Source organism: Miniopterus schreibersii (genome assembly GCF_964146895.1).
Source record: "Miniopterus schreibersii genome assembly, chromosome: 21".
Lineage (NCBI taxonomy): Eukaryota > Metazoa > Chordata > Mammalia > Chiroptera > Miniopteridae > Miniopterus > Miniopterus schreibersii.
This window is the reverse complement of record NC_138123.1, coordinates 16501623-16521867: the sequence shown is the minus strand read 5'-3', so window position 1 is coordinate 16521867 and position 20245 is coordinate 16501623. Positions and strand designations below refer to the sequence as shown.

Genomic DNA, 20245 nt, shown 5'->3' with positions numbered 1-20245 from the left:
AGATCTCATCAATCCAACTCATGGTCAAGTTCTATTAATTTCTCCTCTAAACGCCTTCCCATGTATCACCGTGTCTCCATCATGAGTTCTGTGGCTCCCCCTCTGCACCTCCCACGCAGACCCACCAAGTTGGCACCGAGTTGCTGCTGCCTGCCCTCATCCTGGGAGCACCGACATTTCTCCATTGCCACCAACAGATTTTCCCAGAACAGTGTGATCATCCTCAATCTCCGCTTCACATTTCCAGGGATTGCCAAGCCCGGAAGAGCTGCCAGCTCCTCAGCATGGCACTCAAGGCCTTTCAACCTGGACTTGGTGCGCTTCTGTGCACTTTCACCTCCACGGGCAGACAGCCTTTGTCACAGTCACAATGATGTCCTCAGCTCAGCACTTTCATGCCTACGTGGCATTGCATTTTGTCGCCCCCTCCCAGTCAATGTCCCCTGCGGATTCCTATTCAACAGTTAGGAATCAACCTAAATTCCACCTCTTCTTTTAGCTTTACCTGGCCCACCCCATGCAACTTAGCTGTTCTTCCGTTTACGTTCCCAGAGTACCCTGTCCATGCAGCTGCCCAGCCCGTCCCCAAGGTGCAGTAGTTTCAGCCCTGTGAGCTCAAGGGTTACTGAGCAGTGTGTAATCTGGCATTTTTGTTCTGTATAAGCCAAGTCTTACTTACAATTATATTTGTGGTGCCTAAAGAGAACTAATGCCTAATTAATTATGTTCTCCTAATGACCTAAAATTTTCAAACATGGCTAAGTTTCTTTTAAAAGAGTATTTATAGGGTCAACAGCAGTACTAATAAAGTACTGACTTAATTTAAGCAATAAATATTCCCTAAGAGAACACAATCCAATACAATACCAAGAATGAGTCTTTCTTACCTTAATTCTTCCCAGTTCAAACTGGAAAACATTGGGGCTTGTAGCTTGTGCAAAAACGGCAGGAAATAATTTGGTGCTTGGCTCCACCTTAAAGAAACCAATGAATTTAATAGTATCAGTAAAAGGAAGGAGCATAAAGGAAGCATATATCCCTCCCAGCAACTAAGGAACACTTTATGAAAGGGACCCAGAGGCTTTCCTTTCCCCACATGGACATGGTCTTTCAATAATTACTCGGCGCATTTCCTTCCACATGAGCATTCATAGAGGATGCATTCTATGCTGAAGCGTATGGCACAGCTATTATTCAAACAGAGTAAAAACACAGAATTCACTCATTTCTGTTTTCATTTTTTTCTAATTTTTTTTGACCTTACAAAGTGTGTTTTCCTCTAATGGGTAACCAGGCTGCCCTCCGGAGAAGCGGCGCCCGCGGCCCAGTACCTGGTAGTACGTGCCCAGCTCCTTGCCGTTGGCCGTGAAGGTGAGCAGCCCGCTGGCGGCGTCCACCACGCAGCCGATCTCCAGCCCGTTGTTGTTGCGCACCTGCCCGGGGCTCATGCTCTCGCCCGCACAAACCATGTAGCAGTTGCTGCGTTTGATGCTGAATTTCAAAAAACATGTTTATCTTTGTACGACCACAGGTATAATAGAAAGCAGGTATATCTTGCAGACTAAACCTAAATTATGCTGCGCAAGCAACAAGCTCATGCCGGGATGGAGAGGTGCACATGGCCCGAGTCTGACTCTGAGCAAAACCTCACTGACCAGTGGATGTTCTGAGTCAGGTCCCAGACGCCCCTAAATTCACACCTGATGGAACCAAGTAAGAACTGACCTGCACCTTCCCTCCAAAAACTCAAACCAAACTGGACCTTTTTCTCAGGTTCAAAAAAGTTTATTTAATAATCATCCAAATTTGTAATTTTCATTCTCACAGGTTTTTTGGTGTGTTTTTTTTTTTTTAACACTGTTCTGAGATGAGAAGCATTCCTTTTTAAACACTATCAGAGTCCTTAGGCAAATTCTACCTGAGCCATCAGTCATTCAATATGTTTACCATTTGGCTACAAACACGCCCCTTTATGGACAATCCCGGTGATCTGTATGAGAGACAGACTTAGCTACAAGTCACGTAGTCAGTGGTATTAAAAGCAAACCTTGCCCGAGTTTCACCCTCACCTAAACCTTCACCAGAGATGGTAACAAAATGTAGGTTATTTGTGTTTTGTCTGCCACTATACAGCAGATATATTAATGAGACCAGAAAAGAAAAAAAGGCACCAAAGGCAGGCAAAAAACAGGAAGGTGCGATACAGCCAGTTTCTGAATAATCAGAGTCGGCTGTGTTTCCTGCACCACCCACATAAGATCCATCAGCCCTCCCCTAGACTACCCCTACACCAGAACCACCTATTAGGTGGCCCACCCCTGGACCAAGTTATTTCCTTATAGTGTCACCTTCTCTGAAAATCAAGTATCTCCCCCGAGGATATTCCCGGAGAGGTGGTTTGGGGCCCTGACATGAAGCACCCTTCACTGGAGACTTCCGCCAGGCCCACTGTTTTAGGGTCTAATTTCAAGTTTCAAGTGCTGACACCTGAAGGCAGGAGAGTGAGCTTCCAGTCACCAAGGATGAGGTGCGATGTAAAAAAGCAACATATGCAGGACTGTCCCCTCAAGACCTGTCAGCAGGCCAGAGGGTGCACGGGCACGACAGGGAGATGCCAATGGTCAGATCCTCTTGTCTAGTGCTGGAAGGAAGGCGGCCTTCGTCACTTTTTTGAAGGTTTGGTTTGAGTTTGGTTTGTTTTACAAATGAGAAAGGATGGCACAGAGAGTATAACTGACTTACCCAAAGCCACACAGCGAGTCAATGGCCAAGCTGAGGAAAGAACCCACTGCTCCTCAGTCCGAGTTCAAACGTGTCTACCTGTCTAAACCACTAGCCCATCCTGTCTTCAATCGTTTCCCCACCACACATCAGTTCCCAAGATGCATATCAGACCATATGCTAACTGCCTCCCGTTCAGCCACCCACAACCCAACACCCACAGCCCAAGCTGTTAGTCACGTGCAGTGTCACCTGAAGGAACACAGGATTACCCCCCAAAGGGGTGCACTGCTCTGACTTCATAATGGTTTTCACTTTGATATATTCAGGTTCCTTACTGGCTTGTAGGAGCAACAGAAAGGACACTGATAGTAAGGTTTTGATTATACTGTTCCTATAAGTAGAAATAGTAAAATCCTAGATTTATCAACATTTCAATAAGATGTCACTGGTAAGAAACGGAGGAAAACCAACCTTTCGTGCACCTTCCCTTTTTCATCTCCTAGAGTGACGGTGACTGTGCGGACTCTGTCCAGGTCGAAGCCTGTGTCGTACTGGTGGAAATCGGACGTAATCCAGCCCACCCAGACGTTGGCGGGCTCTTGTCCGGGGAAGATCCTCACTGAGTAATAGTACTGTAGAGACAGCAACGCCAGGTGTTGGCAAGTAAACAAAACCAAACTTTGACTTGCAATGCCTTTGAGTTGCCAAAGAACACATTTACTTAAAATCATGGGGCCTAAAGAAAACATTATCGGCACCAAGGACTAACACTGCAAAATAAGAAAAGTCTTAAAACAGATCCTAAATTAAACTAGAAATAGTGGAAACCGAGAAAAGACACTATCTGAGCAAATATGCTAAGTAGTTTGAGGTTTTCTACCCCAAGCATGTATGCATGTATGTTGTACATACATAATACAAATACCAGAAGTATTGTACATACAGCATATGTTGATGCAATGAAATCAGCAACCACTGGCAGCTAAGCTTCAACTTCTGGCAGCTTACACAGGATGCTAATCTACTCTAGAGCGTTACACCTGCCACCTACCTGTGAACAGGCACCATCTTTCCCAGTGCTAGTATGTAATATTTTCACACCCTGAAATCACTTTGAAATAGCGCAGATCTAATTCGTGAAAACCTCAAGCTCAAACACGGGAGTACTCGGGGGCACAGCTACCTGTTTTTCCATTTGGCATTTTAGGACAAGTTGTTTTGAAAATTTTAAATGGCAGACAGCAAAACTCGACCTCTAACAAAATATAAATGATCTTCTTTTAGACGTATTGCAAAGAAGAAGGAAGTTACATGTACTTGCAAAAATTAGGTTACAAATTCAAGTTTTGCCAAGAAACAAATTAGTAAAATAAGGGTTACAAGTGCCATTAAGGACATTTTTCCTAAAAAACTGTTTTACTGCATATACATATATTTTTCAACTTTTCAGTTCCCCCAAATAAGCAAATACTCATTTTAAAGATAAGCTTGATAAACATGATGATGCAAAGTGGATCCTGAAATGTACAGCAAGATGAGTGACAAGCAGAGGTAAGGACGGAAGCGGCAGCCTCATACCGTGGACGTCTGCATCAAGTAGTCGTAGTCGTCCCGATCGTCCGCGAGGACATCCTCGGTGAGCCTCGCGGAATGGCTTGTGCTATAATCTGGCTTCGTTTTTCTAAGCAAGAATCTGAAAATATTACAGGACTGGAAATAAGCAACATTAAAAGCTCTGCCTCCTTCAAACATGAGCAAACATTCAGCTTAGTACAGTGATTCTCGACGAGGGCAACTTCACTCCCCAGAGGACCTCTGGCAACATCTGGAGATATTTTTGTCATACATGGGGATAGGCACCAAGTGTGTGCCACTAGCATCTAGTGGGTGGAGACCAGGAATGCTGCTAAACATCTTTCGATGCACAAGGCAGACTCCCACAACAAATAGTTATCTAACCCAGAGCATGCTGAGGTTGAGAAATTCAGATTTAGTGCAAGATAAAAATGCTAAAATAAGTTTCCTTCTTGTCCATAAAAAATACTTAGAATAGTCTTTAAGTTTCAACCAAGATTGTAAATACAGACATCTTAAAAACTAGCTCTCGGGAACAAATACTTGCAAACCTAATATCCGATAAGAGATTAATATCTAGTACATATAAAGAACTACAACTGAACAACAAAAAAGCAAACATGCCAATCCAAAATTGGGCAAAGAACTTGAAAAGAGATTTCTCCAAAGATGATCTACAAATGGCCAGTAAGAATATGAAAAGATATGCACTATCACTAATTATCGAAGAGATGCAAATCAAAACCACAGTAAGATAGCACCTCACCCCCATGAGGATAGCTACTAAGAAAAAACCAGCAAGTATCAGGGGTTGACAAGGATGTGAATAAATCTGAACCCTTGTACAGTGGTGGTAAGATCATAAAATGGTGCGACAGCTATGGAAAACAGTATGAAGATTCCTTAAAAACTTAAAAATACGACTACCAGCAATCCCACTTCTGGGTATATATTCAAAACAAATGAAAGTTGGGTCTTGAAAGGGTGTTTTTATACCCATGCTGACAACAGCACTACTTACCATAGCCAAGAGGTGGAATCAAGCCAAACACCCATCAGTGAATGAATGGACAGGGTGGATAAACAAAATGTGGTCTGTATACACAGTGGAATATTACTCAGCCTTAAAAAAGGGAAGACGGTCAGACACCTGCTACAAGGATGAACCTTGAGGACATTACACTAAAGGAGATAAGCCTGTCACAAAAAGACAAATACTGTGTGATTCCACTTATAAGAGGTGCCAGAGCAGTCAAATTCATAAAAACAAGTAGAATGGCAGTTACCAGAGCCTGGGGGAGGTGGGAAGAATTGTTTCATGGGTATAGGGCTGCAGTTTTGCAGGATGAAAATGCACTGAAGGCCTGTTTCACAGCAATGTGACCACTCCTGGTTCTCTTAACTGTGCTGGACACTTAAAATTCATAAGTGCACTTAAAAGTGGTTAAGATGGTAAATTTTCTTATATTTTTTTACCATAATAAAAATGCCTAAGAAAGTAACTCAGGATAGATGATGTCTGTGGTAACAAATCAGAGGACAGACAGGTTGCCACACTGTCCCCTGTGGAACCCTTTGCGTGAGGAGGGCGAAGAGAAAGGAAACGCTGACATGGGGACCCCTAACAGCTGCCGTAACCCGCCCCACATAACAGGCACACACTGAGACGCTGCAGAGATGAGCAACCTTTGTTTCAGACGAGAGGGCTTTTCCTGCGCGTAATCTTTGTGGTTATTAAACTCTGGTTTCGTAGCTTCCTTGTCTTTGTCGACTCGGTCGGGCACCAGATGGCCGTGAGCTGTCTTCATGAGAACCTCGAAGTCAGAATCGGCATCGTAATCCTCCAGGTCGTTCTTGGGCCCAAAGAGGCCGGCACCTGGGAGCCCCCCAGCCGCGGTCCTGGAGAAGACCTCGGCACACTCGATGGGCATGCTCAGCCGGTAGAACATGATGTCTGTGCTGCTGTTCTGGGAGCCGAAGGACTTCTGAGTGACCTTCAAGCACGGGGAGCTGTCCACGGTGCCATCTATTCTGGTCACCTAGCACAAAGAAGCAATGTTCAGTTCTAGTCATTGTTGTGGATCCAGTGGTTCTAACGACACTGTGTCCACATCTTTACCACCCCAAACACAGCCACACGGGGCGGGGTTTTGTAGCAGATATATTCATAGTTCTGCTGCTCCCTCAGGAGACGGTTTGGGAAACTCATGTTATAAGTGCATATGTTCAGACTGAGCCTCGCACTGCCTACGTAAAGAGGGAATTAATCATTACTCATCTGTCTAATCAGCTTCTTGTAGAGTATTTGAAGTCAAGGCTGAGCCTATGCTTAGGTTCTGCTGCTCTGCAGCACATGGGGGTCACCAGTTTAAGTGACAGTGACTGACCAAGTAGAGCTCCCCTGTGTAAAGATAGTCACTCCTGCTTTTTGGCAACGGTCTGATATTTAAAGAAAAGGCAAACCTCAATATGTTCATGGTTTGATGGAACTTGGAGAAACTGAGGAAGCCGTTTGCTTAGCCACATGGTGATGTCCCTGTTTGTGTTGACGGCGAATGGCTCATAGCCCTCTTGTAAGCCGCAGATGGTGAAGTACTTCAAGGTGCTCACATCCTTTCCAAAGTTCAGCCTCCCCACCTGAGCCACCCCAAGGCTGCACACAGGTATGAATCCTGGAGGAAAGAAGAACCAAAACCTTCAGTTTCACTAGTAGGAGACCCTGTTCATGCAAATAACCAAAAGTACTGCTGCAGAATTCTTATCTGGGAAAGACGCCACCCTAGGGTGCAGACAGCCGTGGAATAGAGAGAACCAACATCAAGTGTCAGATGGAAGGTCAGAGAGCAGGACTTGATCTTAGCATCATCATTTACTAACTGCAACCCCCAGATAAGTCCCTTCTCCACCTTGGACTTCTGTAAAATGAGGTGCATGCTAAGCAGCCCTCAGTCCACCAGGATCCTAGGTGATCAACCACAGGAGCCCCCGCCCACAGGCCAGCCCCGGGGTGCATGGCTGTCAGAGGGAAAGCAGGAAAGAAGTCAGCCCCGAAGCGCGCAGCTCGACCTCCGCCTAATAACCTGAGATGCACCAACACCAAACACTGCCTGAGCTGCAGGTTCTTCAGACGGGACTCAGAGAAGAAAGCATTGGAGGAAACATTTTAAAGGTTTTCATCCACTGAGGGCCGCTTTTGAGTTTAGAAGAGAATTCTGCCTTTTTAAAAATGTATTGATTTCAGTGGGGGAGACAGATCAATTTGTTGCCCCCCTAATTTATGCATCATTGGTCGATTCTTGTCTGTGTGCTGACTGGGGATCAAACCTACAACCTTGGCTCATCAGGTCTACCCTCTAAGCAGCTGAGCCACCCGGCCAGGGCTGAAAAGTCTGCCCTTTATCTGGGGTATATTAGATCTAAGCATGGAAAAAATGTATAGAGAAGTAAATATTTTGGTGTAGCTGCTGAAATCCTACTGAAACTCCTCCGTCTGTCTCCTTTCTTTCCATGTCACAATCACTGCGTAGCTTAAGCGGGGCAACGAGCGTCTAACCTAAATAACTAAGACATGAAATTGAAAAGTAAGTTAAAATAAAATAAGAAACAAAAGCAATAGTAAATAGACAATAGGGGAGAAACAAATAAAATATTTCATAAGCTAATCTAATGTGTGGCAGGTTCACCTTTCCACTATCCAATACAAGGGAAAGCTGTGTCAATTCTGTTCATTGTCTCAGTTCTTTGGAATCAATTGTCTTTGGCAAGGGGATGAGATGGTATTTTTTGGTGGGGGGGGGGTGTTTTATGTAGTCTTCATTTCTTCCTATAATATTTTATACAAAAGTTCAAGTACTCAGCACAATAAATACAGGCAGTATTGGAATGCAGACTAAGAATTAGAGAACCTAACTTGTAGATCAAAAAGCAGTGGCCCCTAAGACTAAGCCAACAGTTTTCTACCATTGTGAGCACACTTCTTCCTCTGTTGAAATTAGTGGCAATCAAAGTCATACATAACCCTCAAAACAGCACAAGATGACAGAAATTACCTCCCGTAATTCACAACGATTGCACCCAGTTTGTGTTCATCGATATAAATCCAAATAAACGGCTGCATGCCCATGCCACCTCTCAGGAAGCAAGAACGCACCCAGCTGTGCTCAGGGAAGCGTGAATGACCAGTTTCTAGTTAAAATTTAAAACCACAGCTGTCTGCAGCTGTGACAGCTCCTGAAGCAGCAAGCAAGGAAAGTTGTTTTAAATAATTGTCCTCCAAGGACTCAAAGAAAAGGCTTAGATAAATACAATGGAGCTGAGAGACCTTGAACTGCATGTCCACAGACTGGCAAATCTAACATCCATTTGACATAAACTAGGGGACACCAAGACAGAAACACCTCAGATGGTAAACATCAATTTCTTTCTAACCGTCTAGCTGCAGGCGGCCCTACCCTATGTGCAGCTACTGGAAACCTATTAATCTGTGGAGCAGATCCCTGGGTGTTTGTTACATTAATAGTTGAACTTCGCTGTCTTTTCTAAATACTTTCATTTTAAAAAGCAAGTGAGATATTAAAACTTTTTGTTCTATTTCTGTCTCTCAACTTAACACTTTTTTCAGTGAATGTATATTTTATTATGAAAACAAGTGAGAGCCTTTGTAAAAACAAAATGTTAATTAAACGGGATATACCTAAATCTTTCTCACATAGAAATGCACAAAAGTGATGTGGTTATAAAATGATCCAAATAGATGTTCTTCAAGTTGGTGACCTCAGATCCAGAAATCTTGCTAATCTGACCTTCAGCAAGTTACTAAAGTTCTCTAAGCTTTCACCCTTTCCTCTGTAACATCCATCCCACACATACGCTCACTAAACTAGGTTTAAAATGGGGGAAAGGTAAAATACACTAAATATGCATAATAAGAGATAGTTATGATATGCACACAAGATGAAATATGTGCAGTCATTAAAAATCATGCTTAGGGTTCCCCAAGATGAAACTGCAGAGGGAGAAAGCTAACACGGCAAAAGAAGGACAATCGTGGCCCCAGGGGAGGGTGCACAGCATTCACTTGCGATTCTCGCGCTTTTACGAAGGAAAGGCATTTCTCAAAATGTGAATTCATTTAAAAAATCAAAAGTTATGTTTAAAATGTTTTCATTCCCTAGGACAACATTTATAATATTAAGTTAAAAAGGTGGCAATAGCCAGGCCGGGTGTGGCTCAGCGGTTGAGCATCGACCTAGGATCCAGGCGATCGGGGTTCGATTCCCAGTCAGGGCACATGCCCGGGTTGTGGGCTTGATCCCCAGTCGGGGGGGTGCAGGAGGCAGCCAATCAATGACTCTCTTATCACTGATGTTTCAATTCTCTCTTTCTCCCTTCCTCTCTCTGAAATCAATAAAGATATTTAAAAAGGGGGGGCAATAGAAAATTATTTTAACATCTCAATTCTTTAATTGGGAGAAAAGTTCATTAGAAGTTGTTTCTCTCTGGCTAGTGGGAATATATATATAATATGCCATATTTCTAACTATTTTCATTATACTCCATTGTATTTTGCAAATGTTTGTGAATGACTACTTTTATGGTAAATAGACAGAACTTTTCCTCAGGTTTATGGCAGGTGCACCCTTGTAGATAGTACTTTTATTGCTTTATTGTTTTGATCCCTTTAAAGGAATGTATTTATGAAAACGTATCTATAAATGTATGTTAGCATTTTTTCTCTTTTTAACTCAAATGAAGTAGAACTTAAAAATTAAATTGTATTCCAACTTCTGAAGATGTGGTTTTAATAATCGCTATGACAATAAAACAACCAATATTTCTAAAATTACATTTAAGAACTGGCACATTCCTACTGAGACAACTGGCTAGTGATGGGGTCCCAGAGGAGACGAGAGCAACATGCAGTTGCCACATAGCTGAAGGGGCAGGTCAGCCACTTTGACACCACTATCAGTGCCGGCAGTGTGCCTGCTGTTAAAGGCACTGACGGTGGACGGAGTGTCCCCCACATGCCCCAACAGGAGCGTTTACCTGATGCTCGTCCCCGGGAACACTCACAACCCCTGAGACAGGACTCATCTTTGTTTCCTAAGTGACCAGGAAGGAAAGCCAGGGCTGCTGGGTCTGAAAGTCAGCCAGGGCCCCAAGTGACCAGACAGTAGAGGTTCTAGGTTCATGGACCACTTGGGCTCTGTCGAAACTCCTCAATCTGGAGTTGTGGTGCCATAGCGGCCACCGACAGCAAGCACATGAGCTTGGCTGTATCCCAATAAAACTTTATTTACAAAGGCGGGTGGCAGGTTGGGTTTGGCCCTCTGGCCTTGGTTTGCCAACTTCTGCTCTAAGTTATATTCAAAATGGTCTCTACACAGTATCAGGTCCCCCATTCAGCAAATATCTAATCAATATCTACCACGTGCCAAACAGCGACCTAGGCCCTGGGAATACGGCTGGGCACAGAATCAGAGCCCCAGACTCTCTGAACTTACCTCTGGTGGAGGGAAGACAGAGAAATAAACAAATAAGCAGTTACCAATAGACTTAATACAACGCCAAGGAATGATGAATGCTCTCGGCTGCCATAAATTAAACAAGACAGGTTTATAAATGACACCACTCTCCATGGCAAAGCACCGTAACTGAGGTTTAATTGTTCATCAGTGTGAAGGGCGCCGAGCCCAGGAATATTCCAGCAGTGAAACATTTCCACAAATGCATGAGCGCACAGCACCTGTAAACGTCTGGTCCTTCCTCCCTGCCCTCTGTGCTCGCCATCTTCTATCCCAGTTACCTTACTTGACGTCCAGAAACAATAAACTGACGACAGCTCAGGAAGTTCAAATTAGTAGACTTGAGTCCAATTGGTTATTGGGCTTGGGTCAGACCGACCCAGTTTGTAAACCTGTTACGAGTCGCCTTGGCAGGTGTTGCTAAGTGTTCAGAGCATCAATCCGCACACCAAAGGGTAGCAGGTTCGATTCCTGGCCAAGGGCAGGTACCTGGGTTTCAGGTCCAATCCCTGGCCCTGGTCAGGGCACGTGCAGGAGGCAACCGATCGATGTCTCTCTCTCACATTGATTTTTTTCCCTCTCTTCCTTCCACTCTCTCTGAAAAGCAATAGAAAAAATATCCTTGGGTGAGAGTTAAAAAAAATAATAAGCCGCGTGGGTACCCACGCACCTTCCAGCCGCAGCTCCCCTGCACTCTCCTCAGCCAAGCAGGGCAGTGACAGAGCATCAGAACAAGGAGCATGTGCCGCCCCTGCACGACTTACCGTCGCCAACGTCAAATTCCTTGAAGGCCAGCTCGGAACCCGAGTCATCGAGAAGGATTTCGCCATTCAGCGTGAACATCATGGTGTGTTCGGTCATGTCCACCATGCACCCCACGACGTCGCCAGCTTGCCACGAGCGCCCATAGTGCTCATTGCCCTGGTGCCACCGCTGCGCCTGGGGACAGGAGTCATTTGTCACAGAGAAAGCCAAGGGAACCGCACCCCACTGCTGCTGCAGGACTCACGGCAGCCCCGCCCCCCAGGAGGAAGACTCCAGCCAGCACATCTGTCCACGGGGCCCTGAGAGACGGGTGCTGGAAAATCCTAAGTCCCTAAAACCAACACCATGTGTACTGAGTCGAGAAAAGCCCAGATGCTATTTCATCATTTTGAGAGTCTATCATTTAAAAAATCTACTCCATGTACTTTCTATAAAAATAAAAACTCTATGTCTTTAAATATTTATTTTCCTTCCTACAACGAATGAGGACATGGGTGGTTTCCTCTACTCCCCAAAGCACAAAGAATTATGAGCAGAGACTCGAGCGGGCATTTATCATTGAATGACATTCTAATTTTCATCTGTTTCAAAATAAGATTCCATTCCTTGAAACCAACGGCACCGACGCTTAACAAAATAGAAGCCTGAAAGCAGTCAATACGCAGGGTGGGCACAAGTAGGTTTCAGTGAGTATGCAAAACAGAGTTCATTCTTGCATTGTTACGTATTCATTATTGTATTACTTTCCATACAAACTGTAAACCCACTTTTTCCCCACCCTGAACAATAAAACCAAAATAAAAAGCTTCAAATCAAACTTCAAAATGTTTGCTGAAATAAAAAGCTAAAGATTGCACACAGCTGCCAATACTGTTTGATATACACAGGTGATAAATGTGACTTTTGAACCTATGGTACATCCTACTCATCTGCAGGTATAAAATAGTCACGCTCATTAATGTGCCAGGTAAATCTTTTCACTTTCCCCTTACGTGTCACCATCACTGTGACCTAATATGTAATGAGATACAGTAACCAACACAAAACAATAATATGATTCTTCTCAAGTATTATACTTAGTAGTCTTTAGAAATTTATTTAACGAAGTTAGGTATGAAAAGGTGTAATGTTTTCCCATCTGAAGTGAGAACGGGTTCAGGAAGTGTGGTCAGCTGCCCTAGAGACAGGCTGGTTTCCAGCCTAGAGCAGCTTCCCGTCCACGCACCCCTGGGCCCCAACGTCCAGGCTCTGCACAACTGCTTCTTATTCTAATCTTATTTTCAATTAAATTTTCCCCTCCCAAAACAAGGAATAAATCCACTGAAGAAAACCAGAGAATACAAATAAAAGAATAAAATGTCTATAACTTTATCAACCAAAAATGACTATTATTCTATTGTGGCTATGTTCATATATATGCATTTTTATTTATTTATTTATTTATTTTTAACATATCTTTATTGATTTCAGAGAGAGGAAGGGAGAGGGAGAGAGAGTTGAAACATCAATGATGAGAGAGTGATTGATCAGCTGCTTCCTGCACGCCCTCGACTGGGGATGGAGCCTGTAACCGGGGCATGTGTCCTGATGGGGAATCGAACCACCATCTCCTGGATCCTAGGTCCATGCTCAACCGCTGAGCCATGTCCGGCCAGGCTGCATTTTTATTTTTAACATTTAAGTAACTTATACAAATAAAATAATATTTAAACATTTACATGATATATAAGTAAATAATAAAATAAGCCACAGCCAAAGAAATACAAATTACTAACAATGTTAAAAATCAAAACTTTTGTGATTATAAAGCACACTGCCCTGGGCATTCTTATAGGTATAAATGTGTCTGCTTATCATTAATTACTGCTGAGGACCAGTTTCTCCCATGGAGTTGCTGTGTCAAAGTATATGCATTTTTAATCAGTATATGCATTTTTAACACTTTTGCTAGATGTGCATACTTTATCCTCTTGATGATTTTACTGCATTTGTGAGGTGGAGAAAATACTTTGAAACTAAAAGCTTTCTTAGGAAGAATTTTTCCACGTGTGCTCCGGAAAGAGCTGCTGCCATTATATTCCAGAGGAAAGCCACTCCCAGCAGAGAGCACACCCCCGCTTCCAGTGTCTGCCTCCTGGCAGCGCCCACTCACCTTGAAGCCATCAAAAGCAAAGGCCTGTTCATCAGAGCCCAGCTCCTGATCAGGCTGACAGCCTGGCCTGCTCCAGCCAACTCTCATGTCCCCAGCAGTGACAGCCTCGAATTCAAAGTACCACCTTCCTGCCTTCACAGCATAGGTCTTCTCGGCCCGGAAGATTCGGAACCGTTCCCCGGTGCTGCTGCACACCTCAGCTCGGGCAGCTGTGAATTAAGGAGATTCTGGTGATCATCACAAGGAACACTGGAAGGGGAGGACGGACATCACATAACTTTGTAATAACCAAGGACAAAAAGTAGAGATAGCATAGAGACTGGTAGGAAGTGCGGAGGCGCGAGAGGGCTGGCCGGGCTCCCACAGGCAGCAGCTGAAGGTCTAGAGGGAGATCTCAGCTGTGGGGGTTCCCACTGAAAACTCTGGGGTCTAAACTCCAAGCTGAACTCCACAGCCCAGAGCACCAGAACTGAGAAAGGTGCCCAGATAACATCTGGCCCTGAAAAGCAGCAGGGCTTCTGTCTGCCAAGGAGAGACAGCTGGAAATGTGGGCAACCTCTTAAAGGCCAACACACAAACCTTTATGTGCAGCCACTCACCTTGGGCTCCAGCAGAGAGAGGGCGAGTGGACTGGAGTTGTGTGGGGAGAGTCTAGGGTTATGGGCTCTGGAGACAGAGCTCAGAGGGCAACCCTCTGGATTCCTGTGCCGAGTCATTCCCCCATACGGCAGAGGACTTCTTTCACAGGCAGACATTTACTGGCCAGGCAACTTTTGCCTGGGGGGAAGCAATTGCCCCACCTGCTGGAAAACCTCTCGCCCCACCCTGTGGGGTTTTCATCCTGCTGTGGTTTACAGCCTGAGGCTCATTAAGAGTCTAGACTAACAATCAGCCTGCAGGCAAAGGTGTATCACTGGGTGCTTTGAGTCTTTGGCAGATCTGCTTCTGGACCCACGGCTTGGAAAAGCAGACCTTAGTGCGCCTCTTGATCCTGTCCAAATGCACCCAGCCCGGACAGAGGGAGCCACAAGCTGTGGATTGTTGATAAATTCCAAAGAGGGTACTCGAGGCCCGTCACAAACAGCATCTGACATTGGACTGCACTTGAGACCCTCCAAAAAGACTGGGAGTCTACCTAATACAAAGAAAAAAACCCAACTAGGCAACCAAAATTGGGAAACAAAAAAAACAAGCCCCAAATGAAAGAAGAGAAGTCTCCAGAAGAAGCTGAATGAAATGAAGTAAAGAAAATGGACTAGGAGGTCGTAGCACATAATAGGAGCTCATTTAATAAAAGGATCAATTATTGTTATTTGAGGATGTTTGTAGTGATTATAGGGCACACAGCAGAACTGTACCGCTGATAAACCTTTCAATAGCTGGGTTAAGTTTCTGAATAAGCAACACTGTTTTTCCAACCTTTTCTCCACAACACACACAGGTGCACACACCTGACCACCCAGCCTGCTCCAAGCTGCTCTCATTCTGCAGCACTGACAGCCTCAAACTCAAAATGCCACCTTACGTGTGCTCATGTTCACACACACACGTTCACGCCATGCAACACACTCAACATCGCACTGAAAAGCAAGTGCATTCACACAGGTTAAGAACAGCACATTTATAATACTATGTGGCGTATACACCATGGGCACACTCTCTGAAGATTAAACGTTTGCTTCTGGTACATTCAAGGTGGGGGTGGACAGGGGCCTGAACGAGACAGAAACATCTTACCACGAAGGATAAACGTGCTCATCTCTGTTACTTAGGGACTACATGATTTATGATAAGGCAGCAAACTACTTTTTGAAGAAAAAATACCAGATATTATAATACTTAAAGGCAGTTACTGCTGCACAGAAAATAGTTGTAAACACTGCAATACTCAAAAAAAGGAAAGGAAATTCTCAGTTACTATTTCCTGGAGAAACAGCACGGTGACCTGCTGTAACCTTCCCTACAGTGATGAAGAGACAGCGGGACCTCAGGACTGCGCAAACCCTGGAGATTGCTTTTCAGAAAAGAAAAGCGCTTGTGTGTAGTTATCCTTATTTTAATTATGTCAACATTTGCAAATCAAATCACACATTATATTTTAGTATGAACTAATAGATAAAACACCCAATTTTCTACATATGGATATTCAAGTTTTTTTATTCTAAACTACTAAAAAACTCACAGATTTCTTTTCCCCTTTCCTGTTTCCAGGACATCGACTCTACTAACATGCACAGTACAATCAGGGAATGCAAACAAACTTTAATACTGGCATAAATCTTGTATGTTGGAAGGCAAATTTGGTATAAAAACATAACACTTTCCTTACAATCCCACTGTAAATTTATCTTGGTATTAAGATTTACCACTAGCCTGGACAGTGCGGCTCAGTGGTTGAGCATTGACCTATGAACCAGGAGATCACAGTTCGGTTCCAAGTCAGATGCCAGGGTTGTGGGCTGGATCCCCAATAGGGGGCGTGCAGGAGGCAGCCAGTTAATGACACTCTCTCATCATTGATGTTTCTATCTCTCCCTCTCCCTTCCTCTCTCTGAAACCAATAAAAACATACTAAAAAAAAAAAAGATTTACCACTAATGCTCTCCACTAATATGGTTGATAAGAATGGGGGCTTATGTGGGAAATGTGTGGCAATAAGAGGTAACAATGAATTTCTTAGTCCTGGTGTTTTTCCTGGGCTCGAGCTGCTGCCCTGTCCTTACACTCACCAATGAGGCTCAAATGAATGTGTCTTCACAAACACTATCAGAGCCCCCCCCCCCCCAATGCCTGTGTATCTCACAGCTCATATTCTGTATTTCTTATGTTTAGGGGAGGCTACATCCATGGTTTAAGACACAACAGTTCAGCATTCTGTCTCTTGATAAAACAGTAATTCTGAATGAAAATCTAGATCCAAGTAAGTTACAAAGAAAAGATACAGGCAATCTGTAACATGTCTTTGCATTCCTGTAGCTATGAGCAGCTGGCCACAAGGGGTGCTCCATAAACCACCCGCCCAACTGAATCCAGGAACAAACTCTCCGGGAGCCCTGGACACACAGCTGATGGCTGCACCACTGTCCCCAAATGTGCAATTCCTGGCTTTGCTTGATTTTAAACACACTACATTCGTATATGTTTGGTAGGCAATTATAGCTCATGTTTGTTACATAAATTATTTTTACATTGTTGTAATGAATATAATCATAGACATTAAAAAATGAAGTCGGCCAGTACATTCCTAATGCACTTTATCAAGGCTGTTGCTAGTCAAAGAAGAAGAAATTCAGGAAGTATGCCTTTAACAAGCCACCTCGAGATTAAGGGCAAGGTCTGAATGATGCTGTGCTCCCAGTACCCCCAGAAGCTGGCAGAGAGGGGGCACAAACAACTGTCAAAAGGGGCCTAAGCATTGACGCACACTGCGCTGCAAATCGTACGTTTAAAAGACACTGGCCAATAGAGGGCAGGCAAGATTTAATTATGCATTAAAATCATAAATTATAATACGCTATGAAGGGAGGCCACTCTTTAAAATTTCACACATATCTAGAATCCTTTTGATGTATTTACATAAATTAAAGTTATTAACATTAACCAATCATCCTTTTACCCTCCTTGTATTATTTCTAATTAAGCAATTCAAACCCTAGTAAAACCTTAGAGTGAAAAAATTACTTTTTCAAATGTTTTACAATATTTAGAACCACACTTCAAAGAGAGAACATCCCAAATACCGAGTCACATTCAGTCTGGGACATGTACGCAGTCTGCTAAGAAATAAATTATAATCTTGGTTAATTACGGAGGATTAGATCCAGTCGTATCAAAATTTTTATGCTCATGTATCTTTTGTAATGTAGGCAAGAGCAGTAAAACCGATTATAAACTAATAGTTTTAGTCTTATCTTAGTGATCACCAGACTAATTTTATTTTATTCTAAAAAATCTCTCACATCCACCTTTTCATTTCATCATCATTGTGAAAATCACAACTTCCCCAAACCAAGTTTTCTTGTTTTTGTTTTCTCTTCCCTTTGTATGAAATACCTTTTTCTACTGCTTCACCTTCAGTCTGTGCGTCTTTCCATCCAAGCGAATCTCTCACAGGCAGCACATGTAAGGTCTTGTTTTCCTCTTAGGTCAGCTGCCCTGTGTCTTTTTTCTTTTTTTTAATTTTTATTTTTGTTTAAAATATTACAGATGTCCCTTTTTCTCCCCAATGACCCATTCCACCCCATCCCACCCCCCTCCCCGGGCCCTCTCCCTACCATTGTCCGTGTCCTTGGGTTGTGTGTATATACATATAAATTTGCCCTGTGTCTTTTGATTGGAGCGTTTAACCCATTTACATTTAAAGTAATTGCTGACATATGTAAGTTGTTACTGCCATTTTGTTATCACATTTTTATCTTTTTCTTCTTCCTCTTAAAAAAGCCTAACATTTCTTGTGCCAGTGGTCTGGGGGTGATGAACCCCATTAGCTCTTTCTGGTCCTCATTTTTGGGTGTTTCTCCCTGTCGCTCTGACTGGTGCTTTCTGCTGCCATATGTTTTAAATCGTCGATTCCATCCTCAGCTTCGCTGAATCTACTGCCGACTCCTCCCAGCGTACTCTTCATTTCAGTTAGCGTATCCTCAGTTCTGGCTGTTCTTCTTAATGTTTTCTGTTTCCACTTTACGTTTCCTGTGTGTTAAGTTCTCCCTGAGCTCGCCTGCTCGTCCCCTAAGTTCCTCGAGCATCCTGATCAGCAGTGTGTTGAGCTCGGCCTCTAGTAAGGTCCTCGTCTCCGTTTTGCTTGGTTCCTTTTCTGGAGTTTTGTTGTGTCCTTTCACTCGGGACATGTTTCTTTGTCTCCTCATTTTGGCAGCCTCCCTGTTTGTTTCTACGTACCAGGTAGAGCTGCTGTGTTTCCCAGTCTTGGTAGAGTGGCCTAATGCAGTGCGTGTCCCATGGGGCCCAGTGACACAGCTTCCCCGGTCACCTGAGCAGGGTGCTCCAGGTGTGCCCCTCCTGTGGGTTGTGTGTGGCCTCCTGTTGTGGTTGAGCCTTGATTGGCTTTGGCATGTCAATGGAGGGGACTTACCCCAGGCCAATCGGCTGTGAGGACTGGCCACGAGCAATGTGGAGGGTCCGCTGTGCAGGGGCCGAGCCCATGAAGCAGAATTCACTTCAGCAGGATCAAGTTCCAGACGGGTCCGCCCCTTGAGAGTGTTGCTCCTGGAAGTGGTGGAGTGGTGCTTCAATATGATCAGAAGCTGTCCGCTGGTTGCACTTTCTCTGGGGCCTCCCAGGAGGTGTGGGCCAAGTTCAGATGCTGCTTGTGCCCTGGCTGGGGCCACCTAGCATGAGCCACAAAGCGATAGACGGCTTCCTCTAGTGCTGGGCTTGGGGATGCTTGGTAAGAGGTACAGGGCACGCTGAGGCCAGATGCTGCTTGAGGGGTTTGTGTACCTTTGAGGGATTTTAGGAAAGTCCACAGCGTGAGCCAAGACTGGCCATTCATAGGGGAAAGCCACTGGGAACAGCTTGGGTGGGCCTGCAAACTGAGTGGGGGTGGGGTCTCAGGGAATCACCAGGACCGGGCTGTTACAGCCAGGCTGATGGAGACTCAGGTACAGCGCCCACCTGTGCCTGTAAGGGGAGGGCTCAGCAAAGGAACAATGGCTCTGCCAGCACTTCTGCCTGGGAGAAACCTGTCATTCCAGACCTTGCTGGACAATTCAGTTCCTCCTCATATATTCCTGGCACCTTTCTAGCAGCTTCCCTGGCACTGGAGCTCAGAGGGAGTGAGTTCGAGTTTGTACACCAGCCCTTTAAGAGGAGCCCCTGGGACTCCAGCAGCCTCCGCCTCCCTCACCCACCATCCCCACTGGTTTTCACAGCCAGAAGTTACCGGGACTCCTCTTCCTGGCACCGGAACCTCAGGCTGGGGGCCTGGTGTGGGGCTGGGGCCCCTCGCTCCTCGGGGGGACTCTGCATCCAACACATTCCTCCCGATTCTGAACTGCCGCACGTGGGTGTGGGACCAGCTCGTTCCGCACCTCTGCCCCCCTACCCCTCTCCACGGGGCTTCTTTACATACAGGACTTCTGCTCAGGTAGTCTCCAGGGTTGTCTGTAGATTCATTGTTATTTGATGTGGTGGTGGGAGGAGGTGAGCACAGCATCATCTACTCTCCATCCTGACTGGGAGCCCCGGGTCTCCTTTCCTTTATTTCCAACCTCTCCCTTTCTCTTGGTTCTTTTCTGTAGCATATAAAATGTCCAAATTTCTCCCAGTATAAGAATGGCATCATGAGCCCCCCTTTTCTACAGCAGGAGCCTCGGCTTTGTGCTCACACACGGGGCTGAGCCCCGGGAGCTCCGCCTCGTGGCCTCACGCGCATCTCAAATGCGGCGCATTCACATCAGCTCAGAATCTCCCCACCCCCTCATCTGCTGCAGTTCCTGTTCCCCGTGCACGTGGATGTGCCTGACATCTACCAAACCAGAAGCCA

At 44.7% G+C, this 20245-nt stretch overlaps 1 protein-coding gene across 1 annotated transcript in view; it reads right to left on the bottom strand.

Moving 5' to 3' along the window:
* RYR2 (ryanodine receptor 2) overlaps positions 1 to 20245 on the bottom strand; it is a 472766-nt gene that overhangs the window by 189781 nt on the left and 262740 nt on the right. Inside the window, exons 28-35 of the mRNA XM_081124070.1 lie at positions 13744 to 13952; positions 11591 to 11765; positions 6763 to 6971; positions 5986 to 6338; positions 4303 to 4417; positions 3196 to 3356; positions 1332 to 1491; positions 888 to 974 (exon numbers count right to left, since the gene is read on the bottom strand). Coding sequence (XP_080980196.1) covers positions 888 to 974; positions 1332 to 1491; positions 3196 to 3356; positions 4303 to 4417; positions 5986 to 6338; positions 6763 to 6971; positions 11591 to 11765; positions 13744 to 13952 — 1469 coding nt within the window. The remainder of the gene's footprint in view (positions 1 to 887; positions 975 to 1331; positions 1492 to 3195; positions 3357 to 4302; positions 4418 to 5985; positions 6339 to 6762; positions 6972 to 11590; positions 11766 to 13743; positions 13953 to 20245) is intronic.